Genomic DNA, 18,136 nt, shown 5'->3' on the forward strand with positions numbered 1-18,136 from the left:
TCAGTGTTCTCTCACACTGTGTTCACCCTCAAAATTAAGGCTTCTTTTTTTTTAATGACAAACTCAGAGAAACCTGTGTCTGACCTCATTTCTACAAGCACTGCTGTATGGGGCTTCTTCAGAGAATAGGCTCATAGGAAAAAACCCAGCTTTTGTCTGTGTCCTTCCAACTAAGAATCCTGAGGCAAAAAAATACCTCTTTTTTGCCTCAGGATTCTTAGTTGGAGGGACACAGAAGAAAACAAACAAGACAAAGCCCAAACTCAATGGAATAGGCTTTCTGCCTTGCTTTCTGGAATGAGTCTAGCTCCTGTTGCTGAGAGGGATCCTGCACCTAGTGCCAGAACTAGGGTTGCTGTGCTGGGGTTCAAAATGCTTCTGGAAACCTGCACAGTGGTACTTTTGTGCACCACAATGCTCAGGTTCCTGAAGTCCTGATTTGCTGGGGAAGAGGAAAAGGATCTGAAGCAGATACTCAGAGGGAGAAAATGTTGGCAGATTCCTTATCCCTCCTCTCTTGGGATAAAGCAGACTCATCCTTTCACGCTGGTTGAACATCTGAAGTGGAAGTGTGAACACAACAGAATGAATGCTGACAGTAAACATTAGTCAGTGAAAGAGTAAACCCTGCAACGTGAAGGATTGAGAAATGCAATTATTTCAACTTCCTCTTAAAAGCAGGTCTGTAAAAATTTTTCTGCTCACCTCTCAAAACTAACTTCTGCTTCATTATTTACTTTTGAGGTGTAGGACAAGTCATAGGATTATTAAAGAGAAGTACAAATCACAAGACGCAGTAAGAACCTGGAGACTTGGTGGTAACAACTGGTAGTGTTCCCTAATGCTTGGTTAATATTTACATGTGATAAAGCAACTATTTAAGCAATTGTGGATGACTTGGTCTTAACATTTGCTTTCAGGAGCAGAGCACAGTGTATTTGACATGCTTTGAGAGGTTTTCTGAAGACACAAGAACAACTTTTATCGAGGTCAAACTCTTAGGAAAGCGTCTTTTGCAGCACTCGTTTTTGTCTCAGCTTGTTGAAAATGGCGGGTGTAAGCAAATGCATGAAGTACTCCATGTTCATCTTCAACTTTTTCTTTTGGGTAAGTTTGTGTTTAAACTGTTATTAATGATGTAGGAAATGTGTTCCCCATTATCTGAATGCTGCAGTTAGAGAAATTGTAAAGAAAATAGAGCATAAGTGGAACCAGAGTATGATTCTAAATCAGGGAGAGGAGAATATATTTAACTTTTGCCCTTCCCTTTGTCTTTTTCCATCTAAACACCTTTCCCTCTGCATTTAAAAGTAGACAAGCTACTCCCTGTTCATCTTGTGCCCCTCATGTCGAGGGACATCACTCATCTCAGTCAGAAGATAACAGACTCTGCAATAACATTGCACAGTTGTTTTTCTTTTATTTCTGTTTGCATGCAAGATCCTGAAAATGCAGTTGCAATAGAAAATACGGGAAATTTACTTGAATTTTTAGCCTCCTAATTGATAAATGGTTTTCATAGCCTTCTTTGTGGTTCTTTGCTTTACATTTAGTGCATAATTAGTTTCTGATGGTGGGCAGTAAATGTTTCTAAGAATGTATGTGCTGGCAGTACTGCCACAGCTGTACCAAGGCTGATACAGCACAGCACAGCAGGCAGGTTTCTGGGTGTTATTTAAACCGCATTTGTCTACTTACCACATCTCAGCTGGGTTGCAAGAATTTCAGGTCTTGAAAGCTCTGAGTTAAAGAACACTTCTCTCATGGTTCAGCCTTACTGTCAGATTTCCTGACAGAGCTTTGTCAGGTTCACCGGGGTTCACTGAAACCAGAAGTAGAAATCCTATCCATATTATGGGCTTTGCCTCTAGGGATTTTTTTCAAGTGAAAAGGTGATACCATTCAAAAGGGACCACAAACAGTAGCCTTGGAAAATTTGTGGCTAGCCCAAATTCTTTGATTACTTATGGACCTCACAAAGAAATTCCTGACAGAGCTGTGATGGTTTGGACTGTCTCCCCCAGTTCCTTCCTTCAGTTTAATGAAGGCAGATTGAAGATTTTTGACATTTGTGTTGAAGTTTTTATGCAACAGTATTTACAGGAATCTGTAAGTTTCTGAATTTGACTTCCTGTTCCTCAGGAAGTTTTTTCCTGGTTTTGTGGTTTGACCCCCACCAGCAACCAAGTACCACACAGACACTCACTCACTCCCCCACCAGCAGGATTGGGGAGAGAATTGAAGGCATAAAAGCTGGAAAATTCGTGAGTTGACATATAGACAGTTTAATAGGGAAAGAAAAAGCCATTCATGTAAACAAAACAAAACAAATAGTTAATTTCCTGCTTCACATGGGCAGGCAGGTGTTCAGCTACCTCCATGGGGGCAGGTCCTCATTATGTGAAGTGTTTACTTGTGAACACAAATGCCATCACTCCAAATGTCCTTCCTTCTTCTTTCTGCCAGCTTTATCTACTGAGCATGATGTCAAATGGTCTGGAACATCCTTTTGGTCAGCTGGGGTCACCTATCCTGGCTGTGTCTCCTCCCAACCTCCCATGCACCTGCAGTCTCCTCACCAGAGTAGCAGTATGAAAGGAGGAAGAAAACTTGATGTAAGCCCTGCTCAGCAATAGCAAAAACTTCTCTATATTATCAACCCTGTGTTCATCACAAATCCAAAACACAGCCCTATACCAGCCACTGTGAAGAAAATTACCCCAGCCAAAACCAGCACACCTGTTCACATTTATCTGTGTTTACTGTGAGCTAAAACATGGACAAATGTCTTAGACTAGCATTAGGAAAGCTCCAAAATACTTCTGGAATGAACATTGGACTGGTGTCCTATGCCTCCAGTGACAGTATGGATTTCCTAGGGAGAAAAAAGGGGTGGGATCCTGGGGGAGTCATGAAACAAACATGTGTGAAACAAACTTCCTCCTATTTTCATACCAAAGTTGAAAAACCCATACTGTATTCTAAGGAAGAAAATGCTGAGAGCATTCACTGTGCATATGCCTGCTTTGATGGAACAGAGAAGGATAGGAATGCAGCTATAGTTAATTATTTTTAGGCAAATGTTTAGTTTAGCATGATCAAGATAGGGAAGAACAGTATGGCCTGACAGAAATACAATGAAACGGAACTTTTTGGTTCACATTCCTGTCTCTAATTCATGGAAATCACTAAACTGCAACAGTAAGGTTGAGGGAACAGAGATGACTTAACAGCCACTCATCCCACAGCTGCTCTCTCTAGTACTAAGACAGTTGAGAAGTGGAAAATTACTGATACTGGAGAATGAAGGTGACTTTAACCTAAATAGATAAGAACGACTGTTGTGTATTTACCTGGTGTTCTTATTTTACACCCTTTGCAATCTCTCAGGGAGTGTCCTCTCTTAAAAGACTCAGGAATGAGCTTTCTAGGCTTCTGATGACGTTTTCTAAGCAGGTCATGCAGCATCACACTAAGTGTGTAAGCCCTGGAATAGTCTAAGATAGCTCTGGAAATTGACTATGGATGGCTTCACTACACGATGCGTGTCCCCTGGGTATCTACATGCCCATGAGCCCCATGCTGGATTCCAGCACACAAATAGAGCTTTTCATCTTCCCAGTTAGGTGAAGAACAGCAGACTGATTTTTGAAGATCTGTGCTTTGGAACTGGGTGCCTATATGGACTGTTAGAAACTAGATGGAGTTTCTAACAGTCCTTAAGTTAATCCTTGTCAGTTTTGTGCATTAAACCTAACACATGTCAGATTTTTCTTCTTTCCTTTCTTTGGAGTTTGCAGGATATCCAGTCTCACCTGTTGTCCGCATTGTGCCAACTCCTGCTCCTCCACGTCATGCAAAATTGGAGGATTAGCTATTTTTTTCACTGAATACTGACGTCTGATGCTTGTTTGAAGCAATGTGGTTGGTGATAGAGATCTTTTATCAGCTGTTAATACCAGACTTGCAGCCCCATCTACAAAGTGGCCCCTTCCCTGAACCTTAATGTGAACATCTCAGTCCCTGAAGTAGCAAGACAAGCTTAGCAGGTTTGCTGAGCCAGAGGCCACATTCTCTGTAGGACCTGCCTAGAATTGTCATTTCAGGTGTCTCAAGGAAATATGCCAGTCAAATATGTTCTTTAACAGAAGCAACCTTCTGTGGTTGTAAAAGTTCCTCCTGATATACTTGAACTTACTGTTTGACAAGGGTGTGCCAGTGGAGGAAATTCCCCACAAGTTTGGTATTTGTGTGTATGAGAATTGCAGAGTCTTAATATACTGTTGGTTCAGCACTATGTCAGGCTCATCTGAGGTAGTATTGATTTAACCAACTGAGCTGTACTTCTTTCTCAGACCAAATTTGAAGCTTGAGAAGGACCAACCAAATGTGAGGGACAACAGTACTCTTGCTGTTCAATTTATGAGACTGAGATAAGATCACTGATTCTTTATCAAGGATTGTGGCAAAAATAAGATAGCCATCTAATTTTGGGAAAATGGGGGAAGACATTTTTAAAGAAGCTAATTTTATTCCATCAGAAAACACTAGCAGTTCATTAAAAATGAAATTTCCTGGAATGAAAGTTTATTTAATTGAAACTTTATTTTAAGAATACTTTAAGATGGAGTATTGCAACAAACTTGACATGTTCAACTTGGACTCTTTCGGAACAGACCATTTTTATTTGCTATTTCAAAAGTTTTCTTTATGTGTTTTTGTACACTTTGCATATTATGAAAATAACTAGAAACAAACCCTTAAGATTTTACTGAAATGGAGCATTTTTTTATCAACCTAAACCAACTCTATTTTAAAAAGTAAAATATGTACACATCTTACTAATGTTTTGATTTATAAACAGTGTTTCTATTTTTACATTAAGAAAATATTGTAGCATTCCCATTTGATTGATGTGTTCCTGTACATTTAGCTAAATTTGCTTCTACTACTCTGCTGTATTTTAATGGGAGGTCCTATGTAACAAAAAAAATCTCTTTGGATTTGTAGCAATAGATGCTTCAGTGGAAACTTTCACATTAGTAAGCCCATGTTATGTAGTGAATAGCCACATCACTCACACAGTGCTGCTGAACAAGACTGAAATGTACAGTCATATGTTATACCATCAGTTTCTAGGCAAATTCAGCAGGATTCAAAAGGTTTCAGTGGGAAGTTCTAGTTCAATTTGATAACATGTTATAGCAGTCATTTATTGTACAACTTTATTTTTCATGTTTAAAATGTACTTATAGGAGCTTTACTTAGAGCAGGAAAATGTGTGGTACTCATGTCTGAGTGCTGGCCCTATTCCGTATTCAATGATCTGCTGAGGTCATTAATGTCTTTGATACTGAATATTATATGAAAACTGCTGTGGGGAAAGTTTTTTTAAAGAAAAAATATCTAAACCATGTAAAAAAAACTATTTTAATTTCAATAGTCCCAGTCTTCAAGGGAAATTCATAACAACATTTCAGGGCCATTTATGACTTGAGTATTAGTGGCACATGGAGATAATTATAAATCTGACTAGTCCCTGGTCCTCAGTGAGGTCTCTCTCTTACCAGTCATCCCAGTAGGCACAATCCTCACACCTGAGTAGCCTCTTGGTTACCTATGTCCAACAGTTAATAAAGAGAAATTCTGTGTGGTATTCATCAACAAGGTTAGGAATAGAGTGACTGGCACACAGGGGAACAGTACCTCAACGATCGATGAAATAGGAGCACAACCAGAAATGAAGGAATGTGTCTGGACCTGTGATTCATCTTCCCTGACTCCAGCATCTTAAGGAAAGTCATGCTGGTCAAACATTCACATGTACAAGCTCAAGTTGTACTTGTCTGTTTTCTGTAAAATTATAATGGGAACATATACTGAGACCTGTTCTAAGGATCGGAGATGGCCAGATATTGCTGCATTTGAAACAGCAAAAAGAATTTATTTAGAACTTTTCCTGTTAGGTTTACCAAAGAGAATGTCTCCAGATATGTGTCCTGAATAAGGCTAGAAACAGCAGATAGGCAAACATCCCTTATCAAATCTCATGTTTCCATTATTCAAGAAACAACATTCTTTACAGACATGCTTTATAGATACAATAGCAATTTATATTTCTCTCTCATCTGACAGAATTTCTGTGTGCTTCCCAAACACATGTATAAATCATCATGTAAATGCTTAGTCCTCTGGGGTGGAAACATCAGGGATTTGGTGCATACCTGAAGATTTAACTGCACTTACGAATTTTCCTGGAAATGAATCAATATTCTCTGCTCCAGCAATTCATGTTTCTTTTGCTTTGCCAAACAAGTGATTTCAGAAGTTTGGACAGCATATGGTGCAATTTGGATACTCAATGTTAGTAAAAAAGTTGCTGACCTTTCTAACATGTCTTTATTTTCTCCCACAGGTGTGTGGTTGCATTATTTTGGGATTCTCTATATGGATACGTGTTAGCAGTGCTCAGCAGGTAAATGCATGCAGTCATACCAGCACCATGTGAAATGTGGAAGCTACTGCATATACTTTAATTTCCCATATTCATTTCCACAAATTTTCTATGTTTTTGTTGAGGTGGTTTGTGTGGGTGAAGAAGAATGCATTTTATGACGTTAAGATGAAACATCATGGTGCAGGTAGTCAGACAAAGCAGTCGATGCAAGCAGAGATATGTGACTATGAGAAGTAGCTGCCAATGTTGTTAATGTAGTTTCATGCAGATGCACACAGATTTCTGTTTGAAAATGTGTCTCTCACCTCTAGTGAAAAATAATTATGCTTTTGTTAATGATTTTGGTGTTAGAATAATGTGGAGATATGCAGCTCATATTCTTTTCCATGTTTTTCCCTATTAGAATAGTATAGTCATATCTATTCCTAGGGTTACTCTTTATGTTTGTGGGGAATATTTTTATCTTTCTCACTATGTTCAATAACACAATTCTCATTTCCCCAGTAACTGAAACTTTGAAAGGGAAAACGGAGTTTTCTGTTCAATTTTCAATAGCTCTTTAAAAACACCTTATCCTTTTCTCCTCATATTTACATATAAAGAGCTTTAAACGCCCAAGAATCTAGGATTACAATGTCCTAAAACTCCTCCTGGAGGGTAGAAAAAAGACCCTGAGTTGCCCTCATGGATTTTTTGTATGGGTTATTAAATTACTTCAGATATTATGACTTTTATTTTCTGCAAAGCAAGGGAAAATACAGTTTTGAGGAGCAGCTCTCAATCCTGCAGACATGCAGCAGAGGTTGGTCCTGTTGTTTCAAAGACCCCGTGGTCCTGTGGACCCTTTTGCCCAGTGAGAACTATTGGCACTGACTCTAAGGTTTAAGCAGTATATTCTTTCAAATAAATTTGGGACATAGAAATGCAAATTAATTTGAAAGCTTAATTTGCATTTCTTCTATTTCTAAAAAAGACTTCTTGGCCAGAGAAGTGAAAAACAACCAGGTGTCACACAGAAGCATATTTTTTTTCAGCTTTCAGATTGAGCCTTTAGTATAGATTACATTGCAATTCTTCAGATAACTCCCCTGTTGCTCTAGCACAGCCTGTCAGTTAAGAAAACAACTTTTAAACCAGTATTTTCCCACCTGGAAATAAAAATATGGTGAAGGTAAAAGATAGCTTTGTACATTCCCTGCCATTTGGCTGATGGCACTTTACCCTTAGCCAGTCCCAGATGTCTCATGTCTGGCAGAGCATGGCTGCAAGAGAATTTGGTTCAAGATGACACCGTGTCATTGGGTAAACAGGTCATGGTGGAGAGCTCTGCCATCCACTTCTCTGGAAGGGGAAGAATCACAACTTTCACTCCTCAATCAACATTTTACTAAAAGCTAAAACTGCCATACTTGACACTCGACAGTCTCTGATATGATGGCTCAAATGATGCAATGGAGCTTGGAAAACCAAAATCACTACCAAATCTTAGTTTTTAAGAGAATTCCTATTCAGAAAAGAATATTTAAATGTATGTCAAGTTGCTTTCCTGAAGCAACACTTAGTACTCTCCAAAAACCTATGAATTAAGAGTGGGGACCAAAATTGAAAGGATTTTCTCACATTTTACCTGCAGGCATGCAAAGTTCCCATTCAAAACCAATGTATGTTTCGCCTCAGTAATAACTGAGCAGACCATAAGGATTTGGCTGTAAAATGAATAGAGCTTTCTAAGAATAAATAACAGCAGGTTCAGTCCAACTTGGAAAGGGAAAGAACAACATATCCTTCAAATTATACTTGTCTATATACCTTTGCAATTTCCATCAGAAGATAAATGTGACAACTTCCAGACATTTTTGCTAATCTTGGCACCAGTATCACTGGAAAATATTCTTTGAACATTTTTCTCTCTTTAGGCCTTTGGCCTTAGTCACTCCTGTGGGAACTGAATAATTTGATATTTAATAATATTGAGGTATATGAATTGTTTAGTTGAATGCCCCACACATTAAAATAAAGTTCTCATGTCTGAAGGTAATATTAGAGATCAAGCCTGGGAGAAAAAAAAAAAAAAGGAAAAAAATCTGCCTTGGAAAATACATCTAACTATTTCTCAAATATATGCAGCATCACTCTGAGAAGTGTTCTCTCAGGAACAGTCATAGAGTATGTTCCTGGTTTCCTAACGACAAACAGAGATTTTTTTCTTTAACATTGGGTTAATGTAGGAGAGGTTTTGAGGTAATCAAGTCTCCTACTTCCAGTAAAAAGCAAAGATTCATTGACTGAAAACCAACTAAAAAGCCACTTTAAAGACAGAAGATCTATATTTATTCAATTACTCCTTAAAGTTGATTTTCATCTTGTGCAGAAACAAAGGTTGTGAAAAACCAGATATTATAAAGTTCTCCACCACAACATTTGTGAAGGGAGCACTAGAGCTTTGTTTATTTATGGGTCACAATTTCTCCATAGTTGCTACTCAGCATATTTATCAGTTACAAAATAATGATCTTGTTTTGCGGAATACAGATGCTTTTAGGAGGACCTTCTTGTAGCTGAAAGATTGTTTTTCCTCTCTTTTTCCAGGGGATAGACAGCAGCATGCTTGGAGGAGTTAATCTCCTGATAGCTGTAGGTGCCATCATCATGATCCTCGGGTTCCTCGGGTGCTGCGGTGCTGTCAAGGAGAGCCGGTGCATGCTGATGCTGGTAGGAAGGAAAAACATCTGTCTGCTTTTCAAAGGCCACAGCTACATATGATGGATGGAGTCTTTGCAAGTAGCATCAAATGAGGATGGGCATCTTTTAATTTAACCAAAAGCATGATTATAATCCTGTGTTTTCTTTGCTCACCTTGAGTTTGGGCCCCTTCTAAATTCTGTTGTGGTAAAAATTATGGTTGGTCTCATCAGCAAGAAAACAGGGTCCAGAGAGACTTGAGCATATTACTCACTAGCTTTTTTTCCATCCAGCCATCATCAAAGTTCCCTCCATCAGCTTTCACCCATTACCTATTCTACTTAATTTTCTAAATTCCCAGCCTTCTCTTTGCTGGTTCACCTAGAATGTCCTCCCTGTCCTCCTGCCCAACTCTCACCTACACACTGTTACCATGACACTGTTCTGGTGTGGGCCTTGTTTTGATTACCAGCTGTTTTGATCACTGGTACTCTGTCTTGAGCACCAGTTTTTCTTATCATCAAAGAAGAAATAGTTGGAGCAGCTCTGACTGGAAAATCATTCTTCCCACATGGTTATTCAAGCATATGAAAGATAAATACTAACTTAAAAGAAATTATATCACCGTGGTCAAAAGTGATACAGTTTTCTACCCCTTTTGTTTTTCCCCAGTTTTTTATTGCACTGCTTCTGATACTGATTCTTCAGGTGGCAGCAGGTGTTTTAGGAGCAGTGTACAAACCTCAGGTACAGTATTATTCTATATTTTCATTGATGTCTTCATATAGTTTTATTTCTTCTCAAAAAAAATAGTGATATATTTTAACTTGCAGGTTGAAGCAGCCTTTAACCTTACTCTGAACGAAGGTGTGAGTGCACTGCAAAGTACTACAGGAGAATATAAAGAGTATCAGGAAGAGTTCCAGAAGCTGGAGAAAATGGTAATTAAGCAGTAAAAAACCAATGGGGTCGTTGCTATCTGCCTCATCTTTGGTATCTGTCTCCACTTCATTTTATGACTACTCTGCTGCAGATTTGAATTTCGTTCCCTGGGGTGGGAAAGGGTCTGACTTAAAGGCAAGTTGAAACACCACAGAAGGGACTTCTGTTCTCTTGATAGGACAGGGTCTTCCTTCATGATTTCTTTGTGCCATAGTGCTGCCTATAAGAGCAATGAAGCAAGGACACACCACATGCAAGTAAGACTGACAGTTAGGTAAACTCTTTTAGGAGAGCACTGCATGGCCCTTTCTTACAGCTTTCCCTTCTGAAGGAACATTGATCTTTCACCATATCCCAAATAAGAACTTTTCAGTACTTTTAAGAAGAGTTTACCCCAGGGATTAGGAAAACATCAGGAGTGTATTTAATTTGGAAGACCCTACTGCTATGAAGCCATTAAATGCTACGCTTTACTGTGTTAGAAGAAGGAAGAAAATAGGATGAGAAGTTTATTATTTATTGTGTTTGCACTTCTCCTGGTGCCTCCATCCTGCAAGACCCCAGATGGTGGATGCTTAGTCAGAGCTTGCCCCTGGGTATCTCACAGAGAACACCCTGGAATCTCATTGACGACATTGACATCACACACCCTCCCCTCCCACAGGCACCTGGGTCTGTGCATTGACAGAATGCCTGCTGCTCTGTCTCTTTAGTCCCTAATGGGTGATTGCTTTTATGGATTGATATAAAGTTAATTTTTATGTTTTTAAAGACTGCTGTATGAAAGAAAACCAAACAAGGAACAATATTTAGGTGTCTTATGTTACTTCCACTTCTTCCCCATTCCATCTCCAGCCTCGTCCTCTGCTTCTGAGGCAGCTTATTTCTTCTGATATAATAAGCCCTCTGGAGAGAGGAGCAAAATGAAAAATCCCCTAATTACTGCATTAATTTTTAAATGTAACAGGACTGCTGTATTATGTCCCACAGCCTTTGCTTTTATACAAAATTATGTGAACATTTCCAGCTGCTTTTTAATAGAGGGAGGACCTAAAACCCAAGTTTGCACCTCTGAGCTTTAGTGGTTTGAATACAGCGGAACATGAAGTGAAACTGCACCTGGTTTAGGTTTCACAAACCCCAAATGGAGCCTGGTCTCCTCAGTCCATTTTCAATTTAAAGAGATAACCATCATTCAAAGAGGTTATTTTTATAGATTTCAGAGTTTTAAGTGCCTGAATTTTACATTTCCAGCCTGGCTTCTCAAGAGGTGAAATATGGATGTTACTGGAGCTGGCAACTTACCTTCTGCAAGTACAACCTACGGAAGAAGGCTTGATTTTTAAAAAATAGTATACCCAGTGTTCTAGTTCCATTGTGGCACTGATAATTACTAGCTTTATAGTATGTTAATGTTTTTTGAGCATCTTATACTGAAAATCTGGTCTTTTTTCTCCTATCTCTTCTTAAAAAAAAAAACCAAACAACTGTATGCACTTACATACATGGTGTAGAAATGTAAAGGGTATTTGAGACATATCAATTTGGGACAACTTCCATGTTGAAAAAGGTGAAATAAAATTTGTTTTTTGTTGTTCCTATCAGCTCCCTCAACTACTCTCTTTAAACTGAAAATCACATATTTTTTAATTCTTCTCCACATTTACTCCTTTCTTGCAGTACCAATGTTGTGGATTGAAGGATGGACCTAAAGACTGGGGACAAAATTTTGACAAACAAAAAGACATCTGTAAATGTGAAGTAGAGAAGCCATCATCATCAGACCTCTGCACCAACCATGGAGGCAGATACATTTATAAAAAAGTGAGAAAAATGTTCACTCCTCTTTCCAAAGAGCCAAGTTTTAACCCAAGGTTATCTCTGGTGACTGGCCTAGTCAGGAGTTCTGTATCTTTCTGAAAAGGCAAAGTTTTGCTTTCTCTTTCTTAGCCAGAATTACTCCCATGCCATCTGTTAAGAAATGACTGCTCATAACTCTGCTCCTTCCTCTTCTTGAGATCTCTCCAGTTTAGGCTCTTAGCAATCTGAATGGGCTGTTGATGAAAATTATTGACTTTGGGGCCAGGGTATGACCCTGGGTCAGAGCTGCACACCAGCTACCCTTTGGCTCTCATTCCTCTCTCTGAAGGCTATGCTCCCATCCAGGCTCATTGTGCTAGTTGACATGTTGACTTTGAGACTTTCAAAATGCTAAGGTATATTGAAAATCAAACACATTAAATGCAATACCCTTGGGGTTTTATAATTCTTTAATTAAAAAAAACCACACTCATTCTGCAGGATCTGATAGAAAGAAACCTTACATATTGTGAGATTCATGGCAGAATATTCAAAGAGTGATTTCTTACAACTACAGCCTTCTGAAAATCTTAATTAATGTAATAAGGCAAAATATCTGGTGACAGGCAAAAAAGGAAGTACAATTAGAAGAGTACCATCTTGTAGACAGTAGAGATCTCAAATAACAAATTTCATAGTTTGTTTGTCTCATTATAAGGAAATCTGGACTCTATGGATATGCAAAAAATATTTAAAAAGAAATGCAAAAAATAATTGAATAGCACAAAGTAATTGAAATTTTAGAACGCTGGTGGTGCAAATTTTGCCAGTATGCACCTAGCACCAAGCAGAATTTAGCAAATGTCCATTCTGGTTGTATAATTCTTTAATTGTACAGCTCCTTAATCAGGTCCTGCCTGAGCAGTAATTTCCTCCCCATGTAGTCCCACAGAAGCAAATACTATTTTAAAGCAATGAAACAATCTGGTTAAGTAGAGGATACCAGAACCCAATCTGGAAATAAGATGTATAGAAAGAGGGTGTTTTGGCCACACTTTAATGTCTTTTTGGCCTCAGGCAAGCCCTCAAAGGACACATGAGAAGCCATCTGTGAAATTACTGCAGGTGCAAGATATTGCTCATATGAACACACAGATTTCATGGTGATGTGAGATGCTAGTTGAGACATCCAACTCTTCTGATATGGGAAAAATATTTGAAATCCAGTGCAGTTATGAGTCAGCTTAACAGAGAGATTTTTAGAAGAACTAGAAGGAGAAGACCCATGTGTTTATTGTGAGAGAGGATATATGGTGAAAAAATACAGCTATATCTGGGGGGGAAGACAGTTGTAGTCTTGTAACAGTAATGTAATTTGGATGTATTTAAGCTGTACTTGGCTTTCCCTCCTGTTTGCAGAAGGAAGATTGTCAGTGCCTAGAGAAGATGTAGTCACTGTAAGAACAGACATATGCAAATATTCAAAAGGAATGTAGCTCTGCACAGAACTTCAGCTGTAGAATCATAGAATAGGCTGAGTCGGAAGGGACCCATCAGGATCACTGAGTCCAATTCCTGGCCCTGCACACAACAGCCCCAAGAATCACATCATGTTCATGAGAGCATTGTCCAAATGCTTCTTGAACTCTGTAGGGTTTGGTGCTGTGATCACTGCCCTGGGAGCCTGTTCCTATGCCCAGCCACACTCTGGGTGAAGAATCTTTTCCTGATATCCAAGCTAAGTCTCCCCTGACTCAGCTTCATGACATTTCCTTCGGTCCTTTCAGTGTTCATGAAAGTGGAGAGATCTGTACCTGCCCCTCTGCTTCCCCTTATGAGGGTGCTGAAGACCAAATGAGGTCTCCGCTAGTCTCCTTTTCTCCAGGTTGAATAGAGCAAGTGTCCTCAGCCACTCCTCATACGGCTTCCCCTAAAGGCCCTTCACATGGCCCTACTTTGGACAATCTCTAGCAGCTTTACAGCTTTCATATATTACGGTGCCCAAACCTGCCCCCAGCACTCAAGGTGAGGCTGCCCCAGTGCAGAGCAGAGCAGGACAATCCCCTCCCTTGCCCAGCTGTGATGCTGTGCCTGATGGACCCCAGGACAGGGTTGGCTCTCCTGGCTGCCAGGGCACTGTTGACTTACATTCAACTTGCTATGGACCAGGACCCCCAGGTCCCTTTTTGCAGGGCTGCTCTCCAGAATCTTGTTTCCAAGTCAAACCCCAACATAACCAGGGTGGCAAAATCTGGCACCTGACCTTGTTAAACTTTATATGATTGGTGATTCCCCATCTCTCTGTTTTGCTCTCTCTCTAGGGCCTCTTTTCCCTCAAGGAAGTCAACAGCTCCTCCTAGTTTAGTGTTGCTGGCAAACTTCCTTAGTATTCCTTTGAGTCCTACATTCAAGTTGTTAAGGAACATGTTTAAGAGGATTGGACTGAGGATGGAGCCCTGCAGAATCCCACTACCAACCAGGCTCCAGATTGATGTTACCTCACTTACCATAACTCCTTGTGCCTGACCCACGAGCCAGATGCTCACCTATGGCATAACATGGCTGTATGCTGGACATTTTGTTCAGAAGGACACTGTGAGAGACAGCACCAAAATCTTTGCTGAAGTTCAAAAAGTTTACATCTATTGGCTTTCCAGGACCAGTTAGGTGGGCTACTCCATCATCGAAGGAGTCAAGTTCAACAGGCAGGACTTTACCCTCATGAAGTCATGCTGGTTACTCCCTTCCAGCCCTAGCCTAAGACCACCAAACATTAGACAAAATTAATTTTGAAGATAGGTTTTATAACCAAATACTTTTAGTTAATCCCAAGTCTAATAATAAACCTTGAAGTTTCAAATCCAAACATTGGTGGGAAACAAGCTTCCTCTCAGACCTGGTCACGGCTGGCTGCATTGACTCTTTCCTAGCAGCAAATGATTATCAAATGGAAGTAAGAACAAACACTTCTTTCCTTATTGACTGAAAATAAGGCAAACATTAGGCACTACAGCTGTATGTCTTCCTTTAAAATAGTAGCTTGTTATGGTCAGCTACTAAATCTTCATATTTGGGAAGGCAAAGACTTTCACAGAGCATAAAGTACACATAGCTGTGTGATTTGTGTTCATTAGCAACAAACCAGAGTAAATTCAAATAGCCTTTTTTTAGCCCAGAGCTAAAGAGAAAGAGAGAGAGAGTTTGAGAGTTATTTTAGAAGATGCATTCCTATATATTCCTATATTTTCCTAGATATTCCTATTATTCCTATATCCTATAGGATAATATTGCTTACCTATAATTAATAATTTTGTTTTCTTTTTCAGTCCTGTGGAGAAGTGATTATGAAACAAGTTAAAGACAATCTGGTCATAGTTATGGGGATCGCCTTTGGACTGGCTGTTGTTGAGGTACCAGTGTACACTGTTAAAATACTTAGTAGCTGACAAGCAATATGTTCCACTTGGAAATACATTGGGAATGGGATTAAAACACATGGCTTGCTCAATTAATAGACTAGGGAAAACCACCTCTCACCTTAGCTATAACCTTACTGTTATTCATATAAACATATTTCATTAAAATATGTAGCTGCTGAGCTGCAGACTTCAGGTGAGATCAGACCACCCTGCTGCCTGTATAAGGGTATCACATGGAAGATTTTCTTCAAAAAAATTGCCAGTCCTGAAGCTGGGCTGTGTCTTGACACTGAGCCCTGTGTTCAGAGATGTGGGTGAATGAGGAGCACCAGAAGACATGAGGAAGAATAGACAGATTTTTCCTCCTCTTTCTCATCTTCTCTTGAGGAAAAAGTAATCTCCTAATAAAACTTAGCCCCTAGAGTACATATTTTTATCATTAAGAAGTTTCGGTACAAAATTATAATTTGGAGGCATTAAAACTTTAAGCATCAAGATGATACATGAATGTGCCTGAGTGCACACGTGTGATGCTCCATATATTCCTGTGTAAAAAAACCACAGAATATGTGAACTGTTTCTTTTTATTTCCTCACCATACACTGAAGAATAACATGCAAGATTTTCTCTGAAGAGAGGAAGAAGTACGGCTATCCAGTCAGCTAGTTGATTTTGATTTGAATAGAAGAAAATGATAAAGAAACAGGGGATTTCATCAGTCATTTTTTCAGTCATTTTTTTTTCTTTTCACTCTTTCTCCTTGGTTTTCCTCCACCTTTGCTCTCCACCAGTGGATGTTTGAGGGAAAAACAGAAATGACAAAGATTGCTGTGGAAATTTCAGTCTGTTATTCAAAAATACTTCTTAACATCATTGGCAGAGGATTGCTCCTCATGACAGAAGAGTGGGCAAGAGCCCCAGTTCAAAACTGTGTTTCCAGGAAAATAGTAATAAGTGGGGAAGAATTATGCCGCTGCAGCACTGGAGGTGTACAGGCCACCAACTTCTTACTCAGCACAGGCTTTCTGGTATTTAGGAACCTATATGTAGGCATTCAGGTCTCTCACACATATTACTTTGAGGGAAAAATAGGTGAAATACACTGATATTAAATAGTCTTAAAATATAATTGAAGTGTAAAATTGCATCTGTATCCCTAAACAAATTATAAGCCACTTTGCTCTAGTTATTGCAGTTATGTGGGTTGTTGCCTTTAGTTCATTGGCCATCATTCTTTCCTGTTCTCCAGCTGGCATTTTCTGTGCTGGCTGCCTTTCCCAGTCATAAAAGGATTAGAAAACAACATGAATAAACAATATGAGACTCAGCAAAAATTGTCAGATAGCAATTTACACTTGATAAACATTTAGCCTTTCCATATTAACTCAAGCAATTGCAAATCAAAAGCCACTTGCTTGACCACCTCTCTGCTCTAGGAAATCCCAGATAAAAAGAGGTGCTCTTCTCCTCTCTGCCTGCCTCATCATGCCACTTGTTACTGCTTTCTGCCTGAGCTGTTACTGCTTTCAGCTCACCCTACTAGTGAAAGTTATATAGATAAGAAGGGCCCAGTTTCATTTGGGTGCAAGTGCAAATGTGGGCATAGTATGTCAAGGAAGCCTTGTCAGTTTATTCCAGGTGTGAGGCCATCCCTTTGTCTTAGCTGTACCTCTGTGCTACATATGCTCTTCTCTGTCTTTTCCTTAAGTAAATAAAGTATGTCAGTGTTTGTGGCTTCAAAGGTGTCAGCTGGGCACTTTCCACTTTTGTGGAACACCTTCACAGACTGGTTAACTTTCAATTCAGAAGGAAGCTTTCTGATCTGAGCTCACCAGCTGTCTGCCACATGTCATGGGATTGTACCCAGTAATTCCCAATACAGATGGTGACTCTATTGAATTTTCTATTTCATGTAACAGCTTCTTCAGTGAACTCACTATTGTTTCTATCCCAAGTGCATTACTGATAAATATAAAATATTTGTTGCATGATCATTTGCAACTCAAAACAGTGAGGTAGGTTTATAGATACCTGTATACAGTATACACATGTATATATATACACTTGTATACATACACTTCACACATACGGTTACATAGAAGAGAATGACAGTGGAAGAGAGATTTCAAAGGGAGACAATCCTTTGAACACACAGTGAACATTCCTCTAACTTTATCAGAAAATACAATGCTCATTTTTTGTCCAATTTCTTGAACTTCCCTGTAATTGCTGCTCCATCACAGCTAACAACTGCATTTTGAACACACAGAGATACAGGGGTCCTCATGCACAGAGGCAAACCATCTTTTAAACAAATGAAACTTCTCCACTATATCTGCGGTCTTACCTGTGGTATATACTGACTTCATTAAATGTCTCTATTCTGTAAGAGGCACATTGGAAAAAATCTTCTGCACGGCAGATTTAGCCTGCATGTAAATCCAAGACATTTGCTAACAAAATATTCCCATTGTGTATCAGTTGATTTCCAGAATTGCCAAGTAATACCAGAAATATCTTTGTTTTCCAGATTCTTGGTTTGGTGTTTTCTATGACCCTCTACTGCCAGATCGGGGGCAAATGAAACTGTGAAAATGTCAGGATGATGTCACCAGTCCAATCAACATCTTTCTAGAAAGAGGGCTAGAAATTTGGCTGGCCACATTCAGATAAATATATGCATGTCCCAGGCAGCTGTTCTGATGAAAATGGCAGTTCTTGTGCTCATGGATGCTTAACAACTTACAAAATGACCTCTTTATATTTCATAAGACTTAATGATGTGAATATGATTTTTTATTTGCAATAAACATCTTTGTTTGTGTTTCTGAGGTGT

At 39.2% G+C, this 18,136-nt stretch overlaps 1 protein-coding gene across 1 annotated transcript; it reads left to right on the forward strand.

Moving 5' to 3' along the window:
* The first annotated feature begins 1,047 nt into the window (after window positions 1–1,047).
* TSPAN8 (tetraspanin 8) lies at window positions 1,048–17,884 on the forward strand. The gene is made up of 8 exons (XM_066550939.1): window positions 1,048–1,107; window positions 6,416–6,475; window positions 9,047–9,169; window positions 9,812–9,886; window positions 9,973–10,080; window positions 11,762–11,905; window positions 15,208–15,291; window positions 17,831–17,884. The coding sequence occupies exons 1-8, from the start codon at window positions 1,048–1,050 to the stop codon at window positions 17,882–17,884; spliced, it is 708 nt and encodes a 235-aa protein (XP_066407036.1).
* The last annotated feature ends 252 nt before the right edge of the window (window positions 17,885–18,136 follow it).

This window comes from Molothrus aeneus, chromosome 5, assembly GCF_037042795.1.
Source record: "Molothrus aeneus isolate 106 chromosome 5, BPBGC_Maene_1.0, whole genome shotgun sequence".
Lineage (NCBI taxonomy): Eukaryota > Metazoa > Chordata > Aves > Passeriformes > Icteridae > Molothrus > Molothrus aeneus.